The sequence below is a fragment of the Schistocerca americana genome, chromosome 3, assembly GCF_021461395.2.
Source record: "Schistocerca americana isolate TAMUIC-IGC-003095 chromosome 3, iqSchAmer2.1, whole genome shotgun sequence".
NCBI lineage: Eukaryota > Metazoa > Arthropoda > Insecta > Orthoptera > Acrididae > Schistocerca > Schistocerca americana.
In genome coordinates, this window is record NC_060121.1 from 557,761,558 (window position 1) to 557,788,486 (window position 26,929).

At 37.7% G+C, this 26,929-nt stretch overlaps 1 protein-coding gene across 1 annotated transcript in view; it reads left to right on the plus strand.

Annotated features, from left to right (window-relative positions):
• Positions 1-23,093, plus strand: part of LOC124606219 (low-density lipoprotein receptor-related protein 4) — a 633,935-nt gene extending 610,842 nt beyond the window's left edge. Inside the window, exons 26-30 of the mRNA XM_047138193.1 lie at positions 10,413-10,634; positions 10,751-10,994; positions 12,345-12,603; positions 12,709-13,172; positions 21,740-23,093. Coding sequence (XP_046994149.1) covers positions 10,413-10,634; positions 10,751-10,994; positions 12,345-12,603; positions 12,709-13,172; positions 21,740-21,910 — 1,360 coding nt within the window. The 3' untranslated portion in view covers positions 21,911-23,093. The remainder of the gene's footprint in view (positions 1-10,412; positions 10,635-10,750; positions 10,995-12,344; positions 12,604-12,708; positions 13,173-21,739) is intronic.
• Positions 23,094-26,929: the final 3,836 nt, after the last annotated feature.

A 26,929-nucleotide genomic window follows, 5' to 3' on the forward strand; every position in this document is an offset into this window, starting at 1 on the left:
ACTACACCCACCTGGCAGTTTGAGAGCTTTTCGTCAGCAGTATAAACTGGGAAAGTCTACGTTCACTTACGGGGCAGTTTTACATGGAGAAGATGCTGTGAAGCTTCAAACAGCTGCAAAAATAATGGGCTGGGAAGGCAAAACTTTCCAGCCCATTGGCCTTCTTGCAGTGGTGTCGAGATGAAAACATCTTATCACATTTGGGGAACTGTGTCAACTAGTGATATTGAAGAAGACCACTCAGATATTATGATTGGCAGGCATAGTGATAGTAAGGTAGCACATTCACTTCATATGGAGAGAGCTGGACAAGAACACACAAATCCTGCTCATATGCTGCCTACATATTTCAAGCAACTGCCAGCACAGACTTAGAAATGGGCAGACTGCAGCATGCTGACAGTGAAGTGCAGAAGCACCGCAGTGTCACAAAACAGTTTGGTAAATGCAGTAGACTTCCAGGAACTCAGATAGTGAACAAGGAAGTAAATAATAGAAGAGCAGTTGTAAATTTGATAGAGAAAGGACTGGGAGTAGCAACAGCTTTGACACACTCAAAAGGGCTGAACTATGCACAAGGCCCAAAATGGGACCTTATTAGTGATGTGGAAGAAAAAGTATGAAGCTTACTGAAAGAAAAAGCAGATGAGATCAAGCGGGAAATCTGCAGTCATCAACAAGTACCTACTTCCGAAAGCAAAAGTGACAACAGTGGAACAAAAGACCTCCATCTAAGGATCCAGTCTACAAGAAGCTCAAGGATCCAATGACGATGATGACTAGGGAAATAATTCCTCTGTTGAATAGCTCAGATCTACCAAAGGAAGTGAGGAAGAAGCTGGACCCTAGGGTGCGAGCCACACCATGCCTGTATGGATTTCCCATAATCCACAAAGAAGGGGTTGTCATGTCCACAACAACAAGTCAAGTCCTGGAAACAATATTGAAAGTAACTAAAATAAAATCAGAGTTTGGCATGGCAGAAGCAGCCACAGAGTGCCACACAGTTGGACCAGAGGGGTGAGATAACAATGGGGCCTATGAAATAAGTAATGTAACAGAATTAAGTAGGAAAGGTCCCTATATGATTTAGGAATGACTAAGGTGAGAGAATCAATGCACCATGGTCCTTAACAAATAAAGATGTAAGTGATGTGTCAGAATTTTTGAAACAAGGTTTGTGACGGAATTAATGAAGCAAGAGCCTTAGATAATAATGGCGTAAGAATTGAGACAGGAAGCAGGAGCTTCAGGAGAGAAAGAGAGATGGTTCACAGTGGGGAATGAACACATTATGAGAAGCCACTGAAAGGCTTGGGATATAGTAAGAGACTATGTAGGGAAAGTCTCTCTATCAGTCTCTGAAGAATACTTGAAGGACAGTGCACTAGGGTAGCAAATAAGGTGATGACAAGCCCTTTGATGTTATGTCATGACAGGGACAGGTGGAAAACAGTGTCTAAGAGTTACTGTCTCTGCAAAAGGACTTGGTTACTATTGCGAATGCAGCTCAGCTAGGAAAATCATTTCTGTATTTGAGGTATTTGAGATTCTGAATAAAATGTAGGTGTTAATTGTATCTACTGAGTTGATTATTCTCCTCCTCATCCTTCAGTCCTATATATCCACCACAGGTAATTCGAACAAGACATGCAAGCCTCCCTCTCATTTCAGTAAACTGGCTGTATTTCCTTTAGCATAAACCGCTATCACTAAATTCCTTGCAAAATTCGCACTCAGGACACAACGGGTGCCTTTGTGGGCAATAGTCAACACTGTTAACTCACCAACTTAGGACTGGCCCAAATCTAGCTACACCTCTAAAATCTGGCAATCCCCATGTGAATAGCATGGCTGATTTCATGACAATTCTTAAGGGCATTTAACAGCAAGAGGAATGGTCTGCTTGTGAGCTTCCGTGATACTTCCCTCTTCTCAGAAGTTCATCTTCAAGACTCATAGACACACCTTGCTCATCAGAGGCAAACAGTAACACTCTTTGAATATGCACTCTAATGTTTATTTCAAGTGTAATGGGTAGTTTTATGAACAAATAGATGAAGTAATCATGATCCCTACTGGTGCCTGGGGTTGCATACCTCTCCATGAAATATGTTACAAGAACAGCTACCAACCACTAATTTAAAGACTTTTTCTTCTATATAGATGGTAGTGTACCTGTGTAATTGGTGACACCGAAGAACAGAAAATGTTCTTGTGGATAGGTTATCTGCTGCGATTTGCACATATATTTTACAATAGTAACTAAAGAAACAGTTTTCTGCCTCGTTTCTTAACCTTATTATAATGTTACTGCACAACCTAGGTTTTGGGTTATAAGCCCATTTTAAGTATATAAATGATGAAAATGGGCTTATAACTCGAAACCTAGGCTGTGCAGTCACATTAATAACAAAATTGTGAAACAGATCAAAAAACAGTGTTTGTTTAGTTAATTTACAATGTTTCACCAAGAACCCACAGTTGATTCAATTAAAATGATATGTTACAGTCATGATTGCCACAAATAATCTACTGCATATCATCAACAGTGCCATTCAGGATGTTAAACATGAGACTGAATTTCTGCAATGCCCATCTACTGTATTTCAACCACTGGCTTCCACACCACACTCTGAGCTGACTGCAAACATCATGCTAACATCTGCACCAGTCGTGCCATTGATCACAGTGATGCGGCCACAGAACAATGTTTTGAATAGCCACACTGCAGTGTCAAGTGACATTAAACCCAATACGAGCATGCTCCCAGTCCCTCCACCCACACTGGTACTACATTCAAGAGCAGAAAACATTCTGCCTGTTGGCTCTCACGGTCCTCCACCAATAAGGGCCTCACTGTTTGTGAAACCAGATATTGTTTGTAATAGTGGAGAACATTTTCGTCCAGCAACAAATCTGTGATGACCTCGAACAGTTCACTTTAGTGATCAGCAGCCTCAATCAATGAACTACTTCTTTGGTGTCAGATATTATCTTGCAGCCTCCTCTGAAATATGCCTACAACACTTTCAAGATGGTACTGACCTCATGCAGCACCTAGGGATCAACTGCTCATAGAAATCCCTTAACACTAGAGGTGTGGTGAAAAGGGAGGTATAGGAACAAGAGACCTTCTGAATAGTGGAGATATTTGCGCATAATGATTGATGCCAGTATCATTTTGACCACTTTTGCTGTTCCAGATCTGGTGCCAACAATTGCTACCACTAATTAATCCAATCTCAATTGCTCTTGAAAGACAGATGTTATGCAAGTTGCTGATAGAGTTCACACTATGCTCAATTCACTCACTACAGTGGTCGCAACAACAACCTTCATTAGTACTAAAGACAGCCACTCAATTCTGGTCCATTCTGATGAATCAATGCTTTGCTGCAACACTGCCTCTGCCCAACAACTGCCAAGTGTACCTGAGAACCTCCGGACTTTCCACATTTCTGTCAAGAAACTGGTTAAGCAATTAGAGATATTGCAACTATGGACCACGGCTATGGAGGGTTCATGTGCACACCACACCCTTCTGGCCCAGTCTTGTAGTTAAGACTTACCTCGAGCAGATATTTGCTAGTTTCAGAGACATTTCTGTCATAAGGCTACAAAACCGTGTTTGCATGCAAACACTAATCACAGTCTGGTTTACATGCAACAGATCATGACATTCATCTACACTGATTACAGCAGAAGACCCGCCATCACCCTACAATGCACATGGCATGTAGGGCTACTCACTGCACCATCAGCTGCAGTATGACTCCAACACTGTCACCCCCAGCACGACTACACTCCACTACATCACAAAGGCTGTTTGTCACCAACCACTCTTCAGACTTAATGTTGTTTTTAATCAACACAGGATGTTGATTATCAACACAGATGTTGGCACATTTCTGGTCACCTACTACCCTGATGCCACACAGACCAGTATGGCCCCATTAATGGCAGTCAATGAGTCTGTCATACACAAGTGCAGTTACAAGACTTTGGTGTTCGACATCGGTCTCACCGATTCCTGCAAAGTGGACATTTGTGTTCATTATCATTGCTCAATCTATTCTGGGCACAGATTTCCTCACACAGCTTTGACTGTTGTTTTAGATGATACATTCCACAGATGGTTGCACTGTTCCTGTTGTAAAGGGTCGTTTGACAACACACACCAATCACAGGGCTGACAACTGAAGTACTTCTGTTTTGGACAATGATAGGGCCCAGTGGGAGTTCTACCAACACAATTTGGTATCCAAACTTCATCACGTTGAAGAGGATTGCCTAATAGTCAAGTATGAAACTAACAGGGTATGTACAGAGAACAGTGTGTCAGAAGAAAACTTTGAAGGTGACTGAATGCTAACCACAAGCAACCTTCAAAACATTAGAGATGATTAACGCTTTCAGATCCTCTGGCTACAATTGTGTACTTTAAATTTTACTGTGACTTAACTGCAACAAAAGTATTTTTGTCCAATGGAAACCTGAGGTAGACATTTGTGAATGTTCAATCTTTTTACCATGTGGAAGTGCTGTCAACTGTTGGGCAACGTATGAAGATATCAGTAAGTCAGTGTAGCAGTGCACAGCAGCTTGGACCACTAGAATACATGAATGTGGTTGGTTCACTATATTCTATTGTGTAATTGAATATTGTTATTGTTATTTTCCATGGTAATTATTGAATGATCATTTTACTATTTATTACTATAAAGAATATTTTGTAATTAGTTAATTTAGTCCATAAAATGAATCACAAGTGTACAAAGTTTGTTTTGAAAATAGTTACATAATTTTGTATAAATCTGACATTTAAAATCATTAAACAAATCACCTAAGAGCAATACCACATGAAAAAAAGTTTACTTCCTCCAGAAATAATTCAGGACTGAAAGGGTTAAGACACCTCTGCAGTGCAACCTTGCCTCTCAGACAGTGGTGCCCTCAGAAACACAGCAGACTATGAATCCATGGGCCCAGACACAACAGTGCACTATATATGTACGATCATCGGTCTGCCTGTTTTGTTATGCACCCAACAGATCACACTGGAATGACAACATGAGACCAAAGCCATTGTTGAAGAGATGCTTCAGGACGGAGTCACACATGGTTCAGACAGCCCTGGTCCTAAACATTCTGTCTAGTACACAAGAAGTATAGTTCATGGCATCCTCTAGGTGATTATCTGGTTTTGAACACCCGAACAATCCCAATACCAAACATACAGGATTTCACAAGTTCTTTAGCAGGTGTGACCATTTTTAGTGTGTTAAATGGCCAAAAGTCAAGTAATCAGATTCCATTCACAAATAATGATGTATCTAAAATTGCAGTGATATCACCGTATGGACTGTTTGAGTTTTTGGTTATGTCTTTTGGGCTTAAACATGTGGCCCAGATGTGGCTTACCTCGACTGCATGCTAATATTTTCCGAAAATGCCCTCTCACGTGAACAGCACTTCAGAGTGGTGTGACAGAGATTAACTGATTGTGGAATTACACTCAGCAAGAACAAGTGTATCATCAGTGAACCTGTGGTAACATTGCTCGACTATAAAGTGTCGGTACAAGGTATCACACCCTTACCTGGGAAGTTGGACACTTTATGTGCCCTTCTACGGCCACAGAATAATTAACATTTGAGGTGTTTACCCAGAATGGATAATTTTTACCGGTGACACATTGGAGGAACCACTGCAAGACAAACACCTTTCTCAGACACACTGGCATGCCACCACACAATAATTAAGCACCGCCTCCAGTGGACCAGGAGAATGGAAACCATTTTCAAGGATGCAAGAGAGCCTCTCAGACAATGTGGTGCTCTCTCACCCTGTTCCACATGCTTGAGGCCAACCAATAGCTATCAGTGTAGCACTACATCAAAAAGTGAATGGACACTGGCAACCTCTGAGTTTCTTCTCCTAAAACCTGAAACCCAGCCAAACACGTTGGATCACTTATGATTGGGAACCATTTGCGATCTAAAAGAGCATCTGACACTTGCGCGGATTTGTCAAGGCCCGACCTGTCAAAATTAACACTGACCACAAACCCATCACTGCATTTCAAAAGGTATGTCACAAGTGCTCTCCACACCATTTCAGACACACTGAATAACTCTGCCAATCTATAATTGACACTCTCTGCAGTCATGGTGGCAATAACATCGTAGCCAATTACTTTTCTCACACCAGCAGCCTAGTGCTGGTTTTAAACTACAATTACCTTGCCAGTGCTCAGTGTCCCGGTCAACAATTTCAAATGTTATTTAATGACTCCCCGCCTACGCCTAGAAACAAATGCAATGCCTTGCGTAACAACTCAGTTCTGACAGATGGTTTTTGACAGCCCCACAACTTAGCACGCCACATGGCCAATGCCACAGTCAGACAAATGATCAATTCATGTGGCCTTCAACCAGGAAAGATGTGCACAACTGGGTTCACACAGGCATTGCAAAAAGATCAGATGTCATATGCACACAAATGTGGGACATTTTCCAGCTTCAACAGTGAGGTTTGGCCACGTTCACATTGACCTAGTCAGCCCTCTTCCCACACCTGCAGGATACCGATACATGTTAATGGTTCAAATGGCTCTGAGCACTATGGGACTCAACTGCTGAGGTCATTAGTCCCCTAGAACTTAGAACTAGTTAAACCTAACTAACCTAAGGACATCACAAACATCCATGCCCGAGGCAGGATTCAAACCTGCAACTGTAGCGGTCTTGCGGTTCCAGACTGCAGCGCCTTTAACCGCACGGCCACTTCGGCCAGCACATGTTAATGCTGGTGGATAGTTGCACACGATGGACACAGGCTGTTCCGATCAAGGACCAATAGGTATCTGCTAAGGACATTTATCAAGACCTGGTTGACACATTTTGGTTGCCATCTTCACACCACTACAAACCAAGGGTGACAATTTGAGTCCAGCTGTCAAAATGGTGTGGTTTCCAGCACAGTCGTATCACAAGTTACCACCCACCAAGCAACCACATGATTGAGAGATGGACAGACTTTAAAAGGCAACTTAATGTGCCACAGTCATACCTGGGCTTAGCTGTTTCCCCTTGTTCTGCTAGGCCTATGAATGGTTCTGCAAGGCATATGAACAGTCTTCAAAGAGGAACGCAGTTGCTTATCAGCTTAGATGGTCTACGACAAACCTCTGTGCATCCTGGTAGACATTCTCACTCCCTCATCACCACCAGATGAAACACAGCTTTCCCATCTGGTACAACTACTACATGAACACACAGCATGGATATGCCACCCTCCTGCGTCACACCATAGAAATCACCCAGTTTTCATGAACAATGTGTTAGCAGAATGCTCTCATGTCATGCATAACATGGAACTTATCTGCACTCAGCTTTAATTCCCTACTACAGACCCTTCCCAATTCTATGACGAAATAACACACAATGGATATAGTCCAAAATAGCAATTGAACTAAAGCCTTCATTGAGTGTGTTAAGCCTGCATGAGTCTTACCACCAACTTCTGAGAGTGCCATGATGATACCAGGGAAACTAACACTTCACACTCCTCCCCCACTGTCTCCTAGCGATGGCCTTACAACCTCCATACCCTAGAACCAGCTGTGTTACTGCAGTTACGTATCCATCATGCTCAGCCATCCACAAAAGAGCTGGACACAAGGTCAAATTCAAAGTGTTCCACAGTTTAGGCAGTGTGACTGCATGGGAGTGATATAATTGACAAATCGATATGAGACAAGTGCAGTGTTTCTTCAACTTCTCATGCTCTTTGAGTTTCCTATTCTGTTTAACTTGTATATATTTGTGCATGGTGATTTGTTGGCTGTGTATAATAAGAGGAAATTATCATATCAATACTTCATGTGTCTATTTTATGTGTAAACGGTAACATTCCTACAACCAGTTTTGAACTTTCGTTCATTGTCAGGTGGCTGCATTACAAGGTGAACTGCTAATTAGACATTGGTTGTTATGTTTGCCATGCTTTCAGTGAACATGTCTTGATAGACTTGGAGACTTGAGTTTTTGTTATTTTCTGTGTACCATGTAGTAGTATCATGGTAAAAGTGTCCCAGCACTATAAACAATTCCACAAACTCACAAAGTAAAAAGTGGTTCACCATTAGCTCTTTTTCAGTGAACAGTCTGATTTCAACTACACTCTACATATTTTAACACAAGTACATGAAGTGTATGCAAAATCATATTATGATGCAAAAAGAGACAGCCAGAGTTGCAACAAAAATTATTTAGTCGGTGACCAGTTTTGGGCTACGCCTATCCTCATTCATTAACGAATATTATCTGGGGCCATACACATATGTACCCACTTTATTTGCTGCTATTTTGGATGGACATTTTACTTAGCAAACATTGGTTTGTTTGAGAATGGACATAGCACAAAACCAGTAACCGACCAAATAAACATCCATTTTAGTTGCAACTCTGGCTGTATCTTTTTGCATCACAATCTAAAATGAGTTGCTGTCCTGCATAACCCAGCACACTGTCATTATGCAAAGTCAGATTATTCATTGAAAAAATGCTATTGTTGACCAACTTTTTACTTTGTGATTTTATGGAAGTGTTTATAACTTTGGCATGCATTTACCATGATACTAAAGCATGGTACATGGAAAATAACAAAAAAATTAAGCCTTTACTGACACCACAGCAAACAAAATAACCAACATCTGATTAAGAGTTCATCTCATACTGCAACCATCTGAGAAGAATGAAAGTTCAAAACTGGTAACAGCACAGAAAAATAAAATGTGTTGAAAAAAAAAGTCTTTAAATTAATGGTTGGCAGATGTTTCTATAACATATTTTGTACAGGGTTATTCTAAATTAATTGCCTAAAACAATTTTATGAAAAGGATAGTTGCTACTCACAATATAGTGGAGATACTGATTCGCAGATAGGCACAATAAAAAGACTGAGCCCTCAGCTGTCAGAGACTGCAGTCACATGTGTGTGTGTGTATTTTTGATAAAGCCCTTATTGGTCTGAAGCTCACTTTCCGACCGTCTTTTTGTTGTGCCTATCTGCAACTCAGCATCTCCTCTGTATGGTGAGTAGCAACTATCATTTTCATAATATTGTTACAGTACATTCTGCATTTTCCATTGTTTAGTTACCTAAAAGAAACAGTGAATAACTTCAAAACCATTACCAGAGTGTTGTCTGGGAGCTCTTCAAACCTCTTCCCACATTCTAGCTTCATTAATGTCAGTCCATTCGTTCATTCTATGGAGAGAGTGCATGACCACAGTAACAATGGAGGTGCATAGTGGTCCAGAACAGTGCTGCTTGTGGTACCACAAAACGCAATTATTATAAGAAGACATGTCAGAATGGAGTATCACAAAGCGCCACCCCAGGCAAATGCTATAAAAGCATCGTATGCTCATTTTATGGAAACAGGTTGTGTGACACATTGAGAGAAAAGTCAAGATTGCCCGTGGAGGTAGATTCTGGGATAACCTCATGCATCTGCGAAGAAATTTTGTACAGATGGGGTATCTGCCATGTGATGAGAGACACTCGAATGGTACAAATGTAGAACGAAACTTATGGTTCTGTCAGGTTCAGAACTGAGAATAAATTATTTCAAGTAAGTAAATCTCATGTGCTATTTAATGCTACTTTTAGGTATCTTATTTAGAATCACCCTGTACAGCCACAGAGCCCTCACAGTGTCAGTTACTGGCAAAATAACTCTACATGACATATTTTGAGGATGTGGCATTTCAGAGTGCCCGTCTAAAACCCAAGCACTTCTGTTAGGTTGATGGCACATTCATGGTGTGAAAGCATGGCAGATAGGTGCTGGAAGAGTTTCTGGATCACTTAAACAGCATTCATCAAGGTATTATAGTCGTGGTGGTACTAGAAGTGACTAGCCGTCTTCCTTTATTGGATATTCTAATAAGTAAGAAGGCAGAGTATACTCTAGGCCATGCTGTTTATAGCAAGACCTTTACAGACCTGAATCAGCACACAACAAGCCACCACCATCTAAAGTACAGTGCTAACCAACAGGGTAGATAGAGCACACATTGTCTGTGACAAGAAAAAACCCCTGCTGAGCTACACCACATGCAGGAACTGTTCAATCAGATTTCATTCATGAAACAATTGCACTTAGAATAATACACACAAATAGAAAAGGAATTTATATGTAAAACAACGTAAGACTTTTTTATACCTTCAACTTTACAGAAATTATATTTTAATTGTTGATATATTTTATCACTATTAAGCACCACTGGCAGGAGTCTCTGAGGTTTCTTTTCATCTTATTTAATCATTCTGTTTCTTTTTCTGGTGTTTATTCTTTTTTTAGTTGTAAGTGACTCTTGAAACATTTTTCCCTTAATTAGGAGTGTGGACATGCACAACCTCTCCAATACAAGTGTTGTGGTATCAAAAAATTTGGCTACACCAGATGGTTTGGTGGTTGACTGGATAGCTGATAACATTTACTGGACAGATGCTGGCAGGAAAGTTCTGGAGGTTGCAAAACTGGATGGAACATGTAGGAAAGTGATAATAAAAAATGGTTTAGATGAACCAAGGGCACTCGCAATGTTCCCAAGGAAGGGGTGAGTATATGTTGAATAATTTTTGTGTATATTTTGAATCACCCCAAAAATTATGTTACGTATTTTGATTTCAAGTTTTTCAATTGTGTGACTTTATGAGTAATTTTTCTGAATAGGTACATGTACTGGACTGACTGGGGAGACAACCCAAAAATTGAAAGAGCATTGCTGGATGGTTCCAACAGAACAGTTGTTGTTGGAACTGAACTAGGTTTTCCCAATGGTCTAGCTATTGACTATGCTGCCAGAAGACTTTACTGGGCAGATGCTCTTAAGGATAGAATAGAAACAGCAGACCTGAATGGTAGAAACAGAATACAGCTTGTTCCTGCTAAAACACATCCATTTGGACTCACTCAGGTACGCAATGATTGACAAATACAGTGAAACTCCTGTTTTACATTTTCGTGTGGTCCAGACTTAAAAAAATGCAGAATCGAGGAAAGTATCAAAACCCCTAAAATGTGAACAAAAACATAAGTAATTGGCATATATGATTAAAAATCGTAATCCTTTCTAATACTTTCTAAAAAATCTGGATAAGTGAAGGACATTAAATTTACAATACAATGTTTATACAATAATTTGTGGTAATAAATTTCGTCAGTTCTTAAAAAGTTACAGGTGTGTAACAGCAAGTAAAAATTTGTCAAAAATTTGAAATTGATGTCAGGGTACAAGGTAATCGAGTTATTTTCCAAGCAACCACAAATTATACATCAAAACATGCATTTTTGAGAGATCTTTCCTTTGTGATCACCCAGCAATTTGTGGCCTTTAGAAATGCGAGAATTGTATGGGGGATCTGAATCACCCAAGTTGTGAAAGAATTATCTGTCTTCCTTGTGAAACTCTGTGTAATGCTCTGCTGCTAGAATTTCATTGCTGAGCTCTTTCATTCAGGCTGAAAGCTTGGAAGTACCATCTTGGTAGATTCTTATGGCAGTCTTGGGAAGGTAGGTTGAATGATGGAAGATTATCATAAGTGATTTGGTAATTAATTGAAAGGTCATATTGCTTTAGGGATTTATGGTAGAATACAAACTGGAAGAGGCACTAAAAATATCACACAGCAGTAATATGCATTCCAGTCATGTACTGAATGGTCTCAAAAGTATATTTGGTGATAATGTGAGGCATATTAAAATTATGAGGCTTCTTTTGAAATTAGCACGTCAGATTAGGGAATAATAAACCAATTAATGTACTTTACCAACCAGAAGATGTATAAAATATGTTTCAATAAGGAATGGAGTTTAAACTTTAAACATCTTGTCATTGGAGACTGAGAAAAACTCTGACAGAATACAGGTAAAGGAAATAATTTAACAATGAACCTGGCATTGATAAAATCCAAATTAGGCTGATGAGATAGGGATATGAAACCTTGCTGCTCCAGTGAGGAATCATAACTACTACATCATCTTTATTCATTTGCTCAGTGTAATACTTCCAAGGGAGGAAAAAAAAAATCATTAATGCAGTAATTGACATTGCCTTCCATTTATTTTAAGATGGCAGTCTACTGATCAACTTCCAGTTTCTGTAGTGTATATTGTTTCACAAGAGCTGACAACTATAATGGGATTTGAGCTGATGAGAGAGATCACATGCAAAAGATTTCAAGTTTGCACTGAATACACCTTCTGGAAGTGCTTGATTCAGACTGTTTTTACTAAAAATGTTGTTGAATTTATTCAACTATTTCAGTATGGTGACCACATCTACTGGACTGATTGGTACAAGAAGTCAGTGGAGAGAGCTGATAAGAAGACAGGTTTAGATCGAAAAGTAATTCGCAAAGACCTTGATGGAGTAATGGAAATACGAGCTGTAGCTGCTGAGCGGCAACCTGGCTGGAATCCTTGTGCAGTCCATAATGGTGGCTGCTCTCACTTATGTCTTTACCGACAAAAGGATTACATCTGTGCTTGTCCTGATATACCAGATGATCGTCATTGCTCTACAGGTTCGTATATGATTTTTTTTATATGTGAGCCACAATTTAAAGCAACATAGATTGGTGAATAGCATAATAAAGTGTAAATTATATTTTTAATAACTCTCTTTACAGTGCCCAGTGCTCATGTACCAAACAAGAAACAGAAAGAATTAAATCCCCTTATGGATGTTGAGGATTACACAGGAGAAGATGAAGATTATGACAACATACCTATTTCTCCAGCCTATCCAAATGAAAATGATGAGCCTGGTATAAAAGATGGTGTGGATGATGATTTAAATATGTTGGCAGGCACTGGAAGTGCAGAAAAACCAAAGGAGCATGGAATACCATCACACATTATGATTATAATAATGGGCCTGTTCAGTTTGATAGTACTTGCTACTTTGGCTATGGTCATACTGCTTTTATTCCACCGACACAAAAAACAGAAGAAGTATTTATATGCTACAGGGCGAAGTGTGCTGACATTTTCTAATCCGAATTATAATGCTTCTAATATGGATGTTGGAGCTAGTTCCCATCCTGACAAAAAACCATTCATTTGGAAAAGACTCAAATATGACAAGTCTCAGGTAAGAAATTAACTACATTTGTTGACTGCAGTATTTAGTGTGTTCAGACAAGAAATAATCAGAATGATGTTTTACTAAACTATCAGCTATGAAGCATGTGTAAGAATAAAATCATTCTGTGTTTATCTTATCAGTACCTTTGCTTCTTCTCCTTTTTATTACTGTGAGAAAACCATTCATAAATAACTCAGAGAGACTTCAGCTGATATGTTGTGGTCACAGTCTTTTAAGAGCTGTTCCTTACCTCAGATGACCTTGGATCTGACTGTGCTATAAAATATCTAGAAATTGATAGCTATAGTTATATTCATAGTTTTTCCTGCATCTGTGTATGAGTATATGTGGAAACGTGAGTCCATCTAAACCAGAACACAAGTTTTATTTTGTGTTCAACCAGGAAAAAAATGTACTTTCTTCCTACAATAGCTCAGATACATGGTCCTGTCATATTAATGTGACTACCACTCACAGACAGCAGGTGACTGCTCTATCAGTGGAGGGTATATAAAACTTGTCGGGGAATGTGGAAGACAGTGCAGTCATTTTCATAATGCAGAAATGTCTGATTTATCTGCTGTCCAAAAGGATATGATCATTGGCTTTCAGGCCAAGGTTGAAAGCATATCTGAAGCAGCTGAGTTTGTAAACTCTTCATGTTACGTCGTGGTTAAAATATACCGTGCACAGCAAAATGCTGTTATCCAAAACTAACTTCAATGCAATTGTGGTGCACCACAGGCCATAGATGACAGCAAATGCATGGCTCATGCACCCATGCTGACTGTTGTTCATAGGCAATGAAGGCTGGAAATTGCATACCAAGAAACCTAGCGCCCCAACCCCAGCACTGGAGTTGACATAGCTCCACATTCCTGTAGGTATCTCTCAGAGCATTATTGACTTTCTTCCTGCACATCTCACAGTCATCCACAATGCAAATGGTGTTATTCATGCTTTTGACTTGTGGTCACATTAATGTGAGTGAACAGTGTATAACAAGACATTTGTCTGCAAACTGGAAAGTCTGGAGGATTTATGTCATAGATGTGGGTGGCTGAACAAGAAACTCCCTAGCTCCATTGGTCCCACAGTTTGACAACATGTGTGTTGTTAGTAACATGATGCTGCACCAAATTTGCGTAAGTGGTAATAAGGTACAGATGAAAAGCTGGACAGCCCATGAGGATGTATGAAGATATGGCAGATACATTTACTTCATTAATACCTTCCAATAAGGACATCCCCATTGAGGGGTAGAGGAGAGAAGAGCTGCTCCCCCCCCCCCCCCCCCCCAAACTCCCAACCCTTTAATATAAAAATTCATGAACTTACAACCTGCCCCACCAGACAGAAGATGTACCATTTCAGTATCAGTTTGAAGAAAACCAAAACATGCAGCAGGTGGTGATTAGTAGCAAGTGTACCCAGAGCCATTTGTCATGAAATCTCAAACCAATTTTGTTGTCCACCATAAAACTAACATGAGTTGCCTCCTCCCACAAAATCTCAGCTTGTGGGTACACTCTTGCTGTCAAACTAATAAATAAAATTAAAGTATTGTAATGGGTAGTTGAAAATACTTTTGCCTTGCACGGTTACCATCTTATTATACATCTCCCAGCAGCAAACTTGATTCATCTCAAGAAAGTATTATTACCTTCTATGAAAGTGTCTGAACCAGTTTCACAAAGATTTTATAATGGACAAAATAAAATTAATAGTTTAAGGACATTGAGCAGGACATACAGCAGGACGTACTGCATAGTACAATAAATCTCATTTTAAACTGTTTTTATCAGGTGACTTTTGTGTCTGTTTGGCTCAAAGTTTGCAGTTGATTTTAAACTAACTTCCTGATGTGCAAGAAAATTTAAACTTTCAACATAGTTAAGAACTGGGTGACATTGCAGTTTTAACTCACTTTCATGTCTGGTATGTGACAAAGGGCACTTTATGTACCACTACTGTTTCCCTTATTTCCTGTTCCAGTTGAGGTCATTTCATGGTAAGAATGATTGCTGGTATGCCTCCATGTGAGCTCAGGTCTCTCAAATTTTTACCTTCATCATTTACTCATGAAATATTCATGCAACCTTTACCTATTGCCTGTGCAGTGTATTTTTCATTTTTAGTTTTTTAAATGTTGTCACAGTCATTAAAAATCCCAAGCACCATTTTCAGGACCACTTGTTTGAGTTTAGAAATGTGTATGTGGCTAGGAGAAATTATTTAATGCTTAGTCCAATATAAAAAGGTGTTATATTAAAAAACTTTTTATATAAATAATTATTGTTTATATTCTCAAGATTCTGAAGCAATGCTAGCACCAACAATACATGTCTTGTTCTCTTTCCTGTGGATATTGTTCAAAGAAGGAAGGCTGATGGTCACCTGAAGATATTCATCATTGGGCTCTGAATGTAATCCGATGCAGATATCCTTGAATTCTTTGTGACCAGACATTTCTCTGTTCTCTGTACCTCCATCAGCCAGTATGGTTCTTTTGATCCTGTTTGTTTATGTAACCATATCTCACTTTGTAGTCATGAAACAAGCACATGGACAGACACATACACAAAATGATAATGAAACAAATGAAAAGGTCAGCTGTGGATGAGGCACATGGAGATAGGAAATTAAGTTAGAAGGGTGGAACGGGTAGCAGCATTTGTGAAAGGTGTAAGTGATAGTAGCAGAATTTAATGTAAGTTGGAGCTAGATGGAAATGAGAATGATTTAGACCTGCAATAATATGTGTTCAGGATTGCTTATGAACATGATCTGGTTTATATGCACTGCTGATATAAACAGTTAATGATAGCTCTAATAAATAACAGTGACACACATGTAACTAGAAACCCATTGGACATTTGAATGCCGTTCACCTCATCTGTCTGGGTTATGAAACAGATTATTATAATATAATGTATTCTTCAAGACCACAAGTCTCAATAAATTTGACAGTAAAGAGCAAATTGTCAGATGATCTAACCACGTAAGGCATTTAATTGAAAAGATACGGGATGGCATCCACTTATTTCAATAGTAATCACACAATGTTGAAAACAGCTACTACCATATATACTTAGTAGTTGGGCTACCCATAAGACTGTGACAAACAATTTGTTTACTTCTACAATGAAATTTTCACTCTACAGCAGAGTATGCGCTGATATGAAACTTCCTGGTAGATTAAAACTGTGTGATGGACCGAGACTCGAACACGAGACCTTTCCCTTTCGCGGGCAAGTGCTCCACCAATTGAGCTACCCAAGCACAGCTCACGCCATGTCCTCACAGCTTTATTTCCGCCAGTATCTCGTCCCCTACCTTCCACACTTCACAGAAGCTCTCCTGCGAACCTTGCAGAACTAGCACTCCTGGAAGAAAGGATATTGCAGAGACATGGCTTAGCCAGAGTGGGAAAGGGGGGGGGGGATGTTTCTAGATTGAAATTTTCACTCTACAGTGGAGTGTGCACTGATATGAAACTTCCTGATAGATTAAACTGTGTGCCGGACTGAGACTCAAACTCGGGACCTTTGCCTTTCGCGGGCAAGTGCTCTGCCATCTGAGCTACCCAAGCACAACTCACGCCCTGTTCTCATAGCTTAAATTTCGCCAGTACCTTGTTCCCTACCTTCCAAACTTCACAGAAACTCTCCTGCAAACCTTGCAGAAATAGCACTCCTGGAAGAAAGGATATTGCGGAGACATGGCTTAGCCACAGTGGGGGAATGTTTCTAGAATGAAAATTTCACTCTACAGTGGAGTGTGCACTGATATGAAACTTCCTGGCAGATTAAAACTGTGTGCCGGACCGAGACTCGAACTTGGGGCCTTTGCCTTTTGCGGGCAAGTGGTCTACGAACTGAGCTACCCAAGCACGACTCATGCCCCGTCCTCACAGCTTTAATTCCGCCAGTTTTAATCTGCCAGGAAGTTTCATATCAGCGCACAGTCCACTGTAGAGTGAAAATTTCACTCCAGAAACATCCCCCCTGCTGTGGCTAAGCCATGTCTCCGCAATATCCTTTCTTCCAGAAGTGCTAGTTCTTCAAGGTTCGCAGGAGAGCTTCTGTGAAGTTTGGAAGGTAGGGGACGGGGTACTGATGGAATTAAAGCTGTGAGGATGGGGCGTGAGCCGTGCTTGGGTAGCTCAGTTGGTAGAGCACCTGCTCGCGAATGGCAAAGGTCACGAATTCAAATTTCAGTCCGGCATACAGTTTTAATCTGCCAGGAAGTTTCAATAATTTGTTTACTTATGTATTCATTCACCTAAAAAATCTTTCCAGATCGTGGGATGCAGAACAAACAAAACAGTACACAACACAGGAAAAGTACAGTATTGTTTCAATAGATACATAAATTTTACCTTTATCTACTGAAGAGCTTGCACTACTTGCAGTGGCTGCACTGTCTTGTTTCAAGTCCATTGTATCTCGAATGTTCTAAAAGTTCTGCTGCAGAATAGGAAAAAAAAATAGAAAAGCATGACATGTGCTTCATTTTAAATTATACTAACTTAATGTATGATGTTCTCACAGTATCTCATGATGCCTGGAAGAATTAATGGTGAAATTTTGTTCACAATTGATGATTAAACTGAGTGGAAACCTGTAAATGTGATAAAAAGTTGATATGATGGAAGCATATGAGATACCACTTGGTATTATATGTTACAGTAACTTATTTATGGGTATCATGCTGATTCAGAAGGCAAAGCAATGATTGTATATGGTTTAGATTGTCTTGTAGTCAATTTCTTCAATTATGAAATAGTTACCTGTGGTGGTGATAGGAAGATGCATAAAAATAGTTCACAATTGGGCATAGTCACTACCCACAATATATCAAAGGTCAGGAGGATAGTTGGCAGCACAGTGCCTGCTATTTGTTGTAAATTGGAATGGTCTCATAATCTCCAGCTAAAGGTAAACTGGTGTTACAAGTGACTAGTCAGAAACAGTTACAAGAAGAATGGTGAATATGGCACATACTGGTTTTGGCACAGTGAGAGTGGTACCTACCTTATGACTGGGAAATGGATTAAAGGGACACATGCAGTGTACCAAAATACTGCAGAATTTGAGAGGAGAGTGAAGAGCACTCAAGGTAGCATGGGAGAGCCTTAACACATTTTAGAGTATGGCAAGAAAATAATAACACAGCCTGAGAAGTAGTCTGATGAAACACAAGTGAGAATGGTATTGTAAAATGAGAGGCATGCTGCTTTTGTTTTCGTGCAGTTACTTGTTAGTTTGTGGAGTAACTAATATAGAATGGAAAATCTGCTTATGAAGTAGCATGTTGAGGCAGTTGTGAGTAGTGAGAAAAGAGATGAAGCAAGCTCTACACTTTCACAAATAATCTACATTGGGTCAGATATGTCTGCCACAGACGTTAATTTTGCAGAAATGTCTGAGTAATGACAACTATGAAGGTTCAGCTTTTTATGTTTGATTGTTTGCGTATCTTTAGTGAATTTGGGGATTCCTGCCAGCATGAAGAAAGTTAACTTCAAGAAAGGTGACATGAGAGTCAGAAAATGACAATGATAATTTTGTCCTAGACGTTGCATCACGTTATCTGAGAAAATTTATCAGTCTAAGTTCACCATGAATTAATATGGTGCAAAACAGCCATTGCCCGACAGTTGGTTGCTGTTTTGTTGCACCCAACAGAGTCCGAGTTGCAAGTCTAATCAAATCTGAAGTCGTGAGCCAATGTTGTTCTTAGCACACCACAATTTGGTGTGCATATTATAATCAGTCCAAAACACAACCAAAACCAATCCAAAGAACACAGAAAAGTAATAAATACTGGACTAATATGTCATATACAAAACATCTATATGCAAGTAACAAAGTTGCCTGTTGCTGCACAGTCATATTTGATCAACCAGGTGTGCCTGTGGGTCACCCATCAAATATGTTTGCTAAGATACTTATGAACAGCTTGGACCCCAGTGCTGTAAGTCTGCAACTTAATACAACCTATGCTGCTTGTATCAATGTCATCTTCCAGGAACATCATATTTAAGAAATTGTCACACATTCTTTCTGTAGCTGTTCTCAATTTGATGACTCATAGTAAGTGGATGTACTTTCTGTAATAATGTTTTCTTTGTGAATATTCATTAGAAAACCCATTCTTTCGGTCCTTCATTGCCAGTAAATTACAAATAAAATAGCTTAACAACAATGTCAAAAAGACAGATCACTATGTACCACATAGAAGACATGTTGAGCCAAAGATAAAAACAATGAAAAAGAACACTTGTAATATCCAGAAGTCAGAGAGAGTCCTTGTCCAAAAGTTGAATATTTCTAGCATTCTTTTCCATCTTACCTGTCTGTGATTCAGTAGCACTCAAACAAGGACTTTGTCCAACAACTGAACATTTTTCTAGCATTCTTTTTCATTATACATGCCTGTGACTTTGTGCCTCCTCTATGTGGTGACTAGCAATCTATCATTTTCATGTAGCTTTTATTCCACCCTGAACTTTCCATTGTTCAAATAAAAGAACTTAATGACATTCAAGTTTAGGTTTGAAAAATCTTTCTATCAGGGAATTAGTTCTGCCATACTGCATTATTTCTTATCCCCTTATAGAAAAACACTGTTCTGTACCTGGGCTAATCATAAGTTTCAGTTTTTGAAGTAAACGACTATGGCATACTTAGCAACATGAATTTTTAATAATATAGCAATATGTTGGTAAAATCATAATTTAATTCATGGTTATCGTGATAAATTTCTTTTAATAACCTCATGAAAATATTCTTTAAAGAACTAATTAGTAGAGATGGATCAAAGCTTAGTCACCAATGAACAGACTTTGCATCTGTTATTGTATTCACATTGAGAATAGCATCAACAAATATAATGTAGCTGTATAAACAGGGGCACCAGGCAAGCAGTTGTGTGCCAAAAATACGAGTGCTTCAATGAAATGAATGTTCTCGTCAGAGTGACTATTCAGTGAAAGTCATATTGATTCGAACATATAACTTCTCTGAAAAATGATCCATAAAAAAGATACATCTTTAATATTGGACAACATCCACACAATATTTATTGTCTGCAGATGTATAAAGAAATAAAAAAACTAAAATATAAAGTCAGTCATTTATCACCTAGTCCTCCTCAACAAAAATCACTACTGCAACATTTTTGACAGTATTCATATATAAAAAAGTCGAGTTGAGAGGCATGAAAGGGAAGCAGTGATTAAAAAGGGAGTGAGACAGGTTTGTAGCCTATCCCTGATGTTATTCATTCTGTATATTGAGCAAGCAGTAAAGGAAACAAAAGAAAAATATGGAGTAGGAATTAAAATCCATGGAGAAGAAATAAAAACTTTGAGTTTGCCGATGACATTGTAATTCTGTCACAGACAGCAAAGGACCTGGAAGAGCAGTTGAATTGAATGGACAGTGTCTTCAAAGGAGGACGTAAGATGAACATCAACAAAAAGCACAACAAGGATAATGGAATGTAGTCAAATTAATTCAGGTGATGCTGAGGGAATTAGGTTAGGAAATGAGACACTTAAGGTAGTAGATGAGTTTTGCTATCTGGGGAGCAAAATAACTGATGATGGTCGAAGTAGAGAGGATATAAAATGTAGACTGGCTCTGGCACCAAAGCGTTTCTGAAGAAGAGAAATTTGTTAATATCAAGTTTAGATTTAAGTGTCAGGAAGTCTTTTCTGAAAATTTTTGTATGGAGTGTGGCCATGTATGGAAGCAAAACATGGATGATAAACAGTTTGGACAAGAAGATAATAGAAGCTTTCGAAATATGGTGCTGCAGAAGAATGCTTAAGATTAGATGGATAGATCATGTAACTAATGAAGAGGTACTGAATAGAATTGGAGAGAAGAGGAATTTGTGGCACAACCTGACTAGAAGAGGGGATTGGTTGGTAGGACACGTTCTGAGGCATCAAGGGGCTACCAGTTTAGTATTGAAGGAAAGTGTGGAGGGTAAAAACTGCAGAGGGAGACCAAGAGATGAATACACTAAGCAGATTCAGGAGGATGTAGGTTACAATAGTTACTTGGAGATGAAGAAGCTTGCACAGGATTGAGTAGCATGGAGAGATGCATCAATCCAGTCTTTGGGCTGAAGAACACAACATAAAGAAGAACATAGTAAAACATTATGGGTATAATGTTTGGCAGTTATGCACTTTGTTCTTTCTTCTTAGGTACAAGTTGTACAAGCCCATAATTGTGTTGGAGTTGCAGTTCAGAGGAACATTTGCTGCCTGATTTCATAATATCTGTCATTTTACATTGTCCAGTTAATGGTATGTGATACATATGGCTGATGAGTATTTCTTTGATTGATTAAGTCATGCTGTATTTTAATGTTGTTAAGAGTTCATAAGCAGTTGTAATATTCACCCTGAACATCACATACATCCTGCCCAAGGGATATATTGGCTTTTACAGTTAAATGTAAATACAAATATCATCATTTGTAGAAATTCATTCTGTGTGAATATCATTGACAGATGCTTCTCATTTAATGTCTCTTATTTTCTTCCTAAATAGGAACGAGTTTTTAATATTCATGATGAGAAACAAGCTACAGGACCTGAAGTGGTATCACTGATTCCGGCTGTTATGGTACCAAGCAATGATGCTACAACACCAGAGCATATTGCTACACCTCCTCCAACACCTCCCCAAAGATTAGACAGTATTAGCTTGAAGGCTGGGTGACCAATCTTCAGTAAAATTTGTGTAATGTTTTTGCAGGAGGAGCCATCCAATACCACAAAATTAGGTAGGCCAAAATGGTATAAATGTTTGTAAAACTGTCAGTTCTATAAGAGAAAACATAATAAAAATGACAAATAAAAAGTCATATGTAAACAGTAATGTAAATAGGGCCCAGTTTACAAGCCCTTGTGACAAATTCAGAATAAGAATGTGTAACATCCAGCCTGTTAATAAATTGTTTCCCTATAATTATATGTAATACTTAATTTGTTGTTATTACTTGACAGCCTTCCATACAGAGTGAAATACTGGAATTTTAGATAGTTACTGTACCATACCTAAGACTGTATTTGTGTTTGGTTTTGTATTGTTTTTTAAAATTAAATGTGAGATGAAAGTCACCATAATTTTTGTCACCAAGTAAAACCAAATATTTATGTGTTTTTAATTCTTTGAATGTGTCATATTAAAATGATTTTATTGTTGTTGACACTGGAATCATGCTCAAAATGTTTGAAGGAAAACGGCAGATGAAGAGTAAGAATATGAATCGTTGGTGAGAATGTTGTGAATTATGATGAGAGTCTTGTGTATATAATAGTCAAATGAAGGAAGAGTATTAATGAAAGTAAATAAAACTAAAATTTTATTGCATGGAAGTTCCCCATGTCCACCAGTTATGACTGTCGTTTCATACAATAGTTATCTCATAAGTTTTGCAAATGCAGTATTGATGTTCCTTATTATTTTTAACTCATAACAAAGTAATAAAATGAAAATAAAGTGTTTTTTGTATTTATCCTGTACATACTTTTTATAAAATATTGAAATGTTATAGGTAATTATGAGAAAGTTTCAAATAGTTTTATATATTTGCTCAGTTTTACTGATATAATTAAAATATTTTGTTGCTGCTTTTCTTGCAGTTTGTATGCTAGTGCGAATAATTGAATAAGGAAATGATTTTTTTTAAAGAGAATATTCAATTGATACTGCGGAGAATCAGATTTTCAATGTCTGCATGTTTATCTCAAAGTGAGAATATGTAAGACATACATTTTATTCAAAATATTATTTTCACTCTTTCTCTCATTTAATAAGTATTAATGTTTATGAGGCTCCAAATATTGTCTTAAAATTTTATAGCTATTTATGCAATTATAATTCATGTTCATATGTTAAATACATTTTTAAAGAAGCAATGCACACAGTAGTGATTTAAACAAATGTACAATATATGCCAAAAAATTATTTTATATAATACAGTTATGTCAAACATATCAAGTTCTATTTCTTCTAGTCTTTCCATTTCATTATTCATAATCTGTTTGCAACAGTATAAAGGGCATATTTAACGTCCCTTTCCTTATTTTAAATAGTCCTCTATTGAATTCATAAATCATACTCTTCTGATTATGATGAATACTACAGCCAATAAGTCAATATACATGCTCAAAATGAACATACAGGAAGATTTCTTGGAACAAAATCAGTTTCCCTTTGAACCATACAGTTAAATATCAGTATTAAAATATAAAGATTTTTCTTTACAATTCAAGTATTTGAAAATATACATTTTCCAAAAAATTATTCCAATTTTCTGTTTCTTTAAAAATACTTCATGCAGAGTGGGCAAATTTTACAGTATACAAAAATCCATGACCTTTGGTAGCCAAATTAAGTCCTTGGTTTTTATAAGAGGAGTTAAAATAAATTGATGCGATTGGGGTTTCGATAACAGAATCATATTTAAAATTATAAGGTGTCACTCCTGGGATAGCTGACAATAGTAATGTCATGATTTCATCCACTGTCACACAGTTACCTTATACTCTCACAGAGTAGCTATTATATAATAGTCTAAAAGTAATTAGAATGTACTATATAATTATTTCTCATGTGTGTGACCAGTTGGAAATGTGTGCCACATATTGATATTTTTGTATAGTTACCACCATATTGTTCCCTACACTAACCAGTATTTGAGTGCCCATTGTTCTAGAAGAACACGTTGCGAACTCTCGTGTAACTTCTTGTATCTAGTGCACTTGAATTAGAAGCATGTGCCATCATTTATTCCTTCTACATTACCTTCGTTTCTATAATACTCTTTTTATCCTAAAAGGATTTTGTGGCCCCAGAAACCTTTTATTCAATTATGATTTCAGTTTTTAAATCTTCTTATGTTATTTTAATACTGATATACAATATATTATGTTACTATGTCCTGAAAGTGTGTATTGACTGCATGTATAATTTTGTTGTTTTTGGCACATTGTCAGTTTTATTTTACATCTAGTATTTCATGCACACATTATTTTACTTATGTGTCATATACTTTTGTTTATTCAATTGACTTAGGAAGCTAAATAATCCTGCATAAAGACTATAACATTGTCTGCCAATTAAACTTGCAGACCTAAGAGCAAAACACACACACACATATATACACATGGAGAGAGAGAGAGAGAGAGAGAGAGAGAGAGAGAGAGAGAGAGAGATGGGGAGGGGGGTGTACTTTTTAAAAATGTATAATTTTACAAGAAATGCATCTCTCTTGCACAGGAGTAACTTGAACAAAATCAGTGTACTGAGGAGAATTTTTCTATACTCTCTACAGCATGATCTTGGTGTTTTCAACTATACAGAAATTATGAGTTATATATGAAAATAATGGAGCATTCTTAAATTCCTTAAGTCTCAGTTTTTTTCTATACTTTAGAATAATGGCTGTTTTTGGTGCTCTTAGCATTGAGGGTGTTGTGAGTGTATTTTGGTTCTAATTTTTTGTGACACATTATTTATGCTCAGATTACTCCCTAAACTTCTGTTAATGTTTCTTGAGTTTATTAGAAGTCTTTTGAGTTATTTACTACAGATACTTCTCCTAACAATCTACAATGATGTTGCAGGTGACATTATTGCCATTGAGTAACTGGATTTTTGGAAGTAATGTTCCATTTAGAGATTTAGTCTCTCTCATTTTTTGAATATGGATCTCACACATTCAGTGTGTTAGGTTGAGCAGTATATATATCACCGTCAGCACACTGATTAAAGGTGTAAATAACTTCATATCAGTGCTAAATATGGCCTGGTGCATTCTTCATATATTTAATATATGACATACTTCTTTTGTGAGGAAAATTAGTTGGATATAGATCAAGTTTCAAGTGTATGATTTATGAAATTTTTCTCCTTAGTGCTCCATTTCTGAAATATGTAACATACTGACTGCATTTTTAAAACACTCTCAACATCATCTTTGTGCTCCACACATTATATCTCTCACAAATGTGTGAACTGAGCAGAGTTTTCCTCACTTTTAGTACTTTCATATTGCTTTGAATTTCTTTATTTTTCTCATTGACTATGAAAAAATAAGCAACTGCCACTAAAAATATAAGTAGCATCCCTTGAGTTGGAATGTTTCTACCACAGCAGTGTCGAGTAACAATGCCAGTTTTGGTAAGTAAAATGCTTTCATTTATTTTTTTAATATTGATTGTTTTGAACTTTCATCAGTCAGATTCCTGCTGTTTTTGTTTTTCACTTCCTCATTAAAATTTCATAAATCTTATGTCATTATTTCTACCAAACTTCCAATGTCATAGTCAGTGACATCAAGGAAAGAAAGAAAATTAAGTTACCATGGATAATACTACAATCTATAACACCAGAGTTATACCAGAAATATGCCACACAAGATTCCAAGCAAGAGTCCCTTTTGTATTACACATAAATTTTCAGAGTGTTTCTTGCTTAAATAATTATATTTTCAATTTATTTATTTAATTGATGATGAAGTCCACAGAGTGCTTTTTTCTGCAGAATATTTCTGGACTGTAGTCACTCTTGATCTATAAAATTAATGAATTATACACCATACTATAAAACTGTGCTTTTGAAATTACAAAACAGATCATATGCACTCTTTACGTGGTTACAGACTTTTGTATCAATGTGTTGGCTGATAGACCACACCAATGAAATGAAAGGCCTCAAATAACATGGCTGATGTGTGGCAGAGTTGGGACTTTACTTGTTCAAAACATTGCATGTGATACACATGTGAAGATGTATGCATTAGTGAAGTTCAGTGCAGTGGGGAAAGGACAGGAGGGGGGAAGGAGGAGGGGGATTCTTGTTATTGATGGCAAAACAAGTAATACTAAATTGCAGAGTTGACACTGAACAATTCATTAAGAGAAATAATAGCTCAGAGGTGTACAATTGTTCTGTATTGCTCTGTAGCTGACTGGAGTTGCCATCCTTCTTGTCTAATGAGACCTTCCAGCATTAGATCATGTATTTCACAACTCCTACTTCCCATATTATGCAGACATTAGGGATTCAATTAGTTTTTTATTGCTTTATTGCTTCAAATTATGATTGATTTATTTATTTTGTGGTGTTGAAAATTACATTCAACAAACTTTTTAAATTGGCTCTTATTCTTTTGAAAAAGCAGTTGATTATGGATGGAGACAAAGAATAACTTTGTTGCATCCTAGGAACTTTGCCTTAGATTTTGTGTCTATCTGGATGGTTTTAATTAAGGCTAATAGTTTCAGGTCAGCCCTGAATTCATCAAGGATGTTTAGCAAGACCTCATAGTCTTTGAAGTTGTATGCTTTTGTAGACTACCTAATACTGTATTTAGGTTGAAGCTTAAAGTATCTGGTAATTGTTTATAGGTTCCATATATGGTCTAATGTGGTGTGGCTTTTCCTGAAACACCCATGGTATTTGCTTATTTCATACTCAACTTGAGCTTCTGATCATTCCAGAATGGCAAGTATTGGAATTTTGTAGGTAATCAATAGCAGGGGATTCCTCTACAATTGTTGACATTTTTTGTGCTGCCTTTTTATGCTGTGGCTAGATGAGGGCTATTTTACAATCTTCGTGAAGGGTTCCAAATTTCAGATTTCTTCTATTTAGTGTTACAAGATTTCAATCTGTCCTTCATTGGAACATTTCCAGAGTTCTGTGACTTTTGAGTCTTTCCTTGGTACC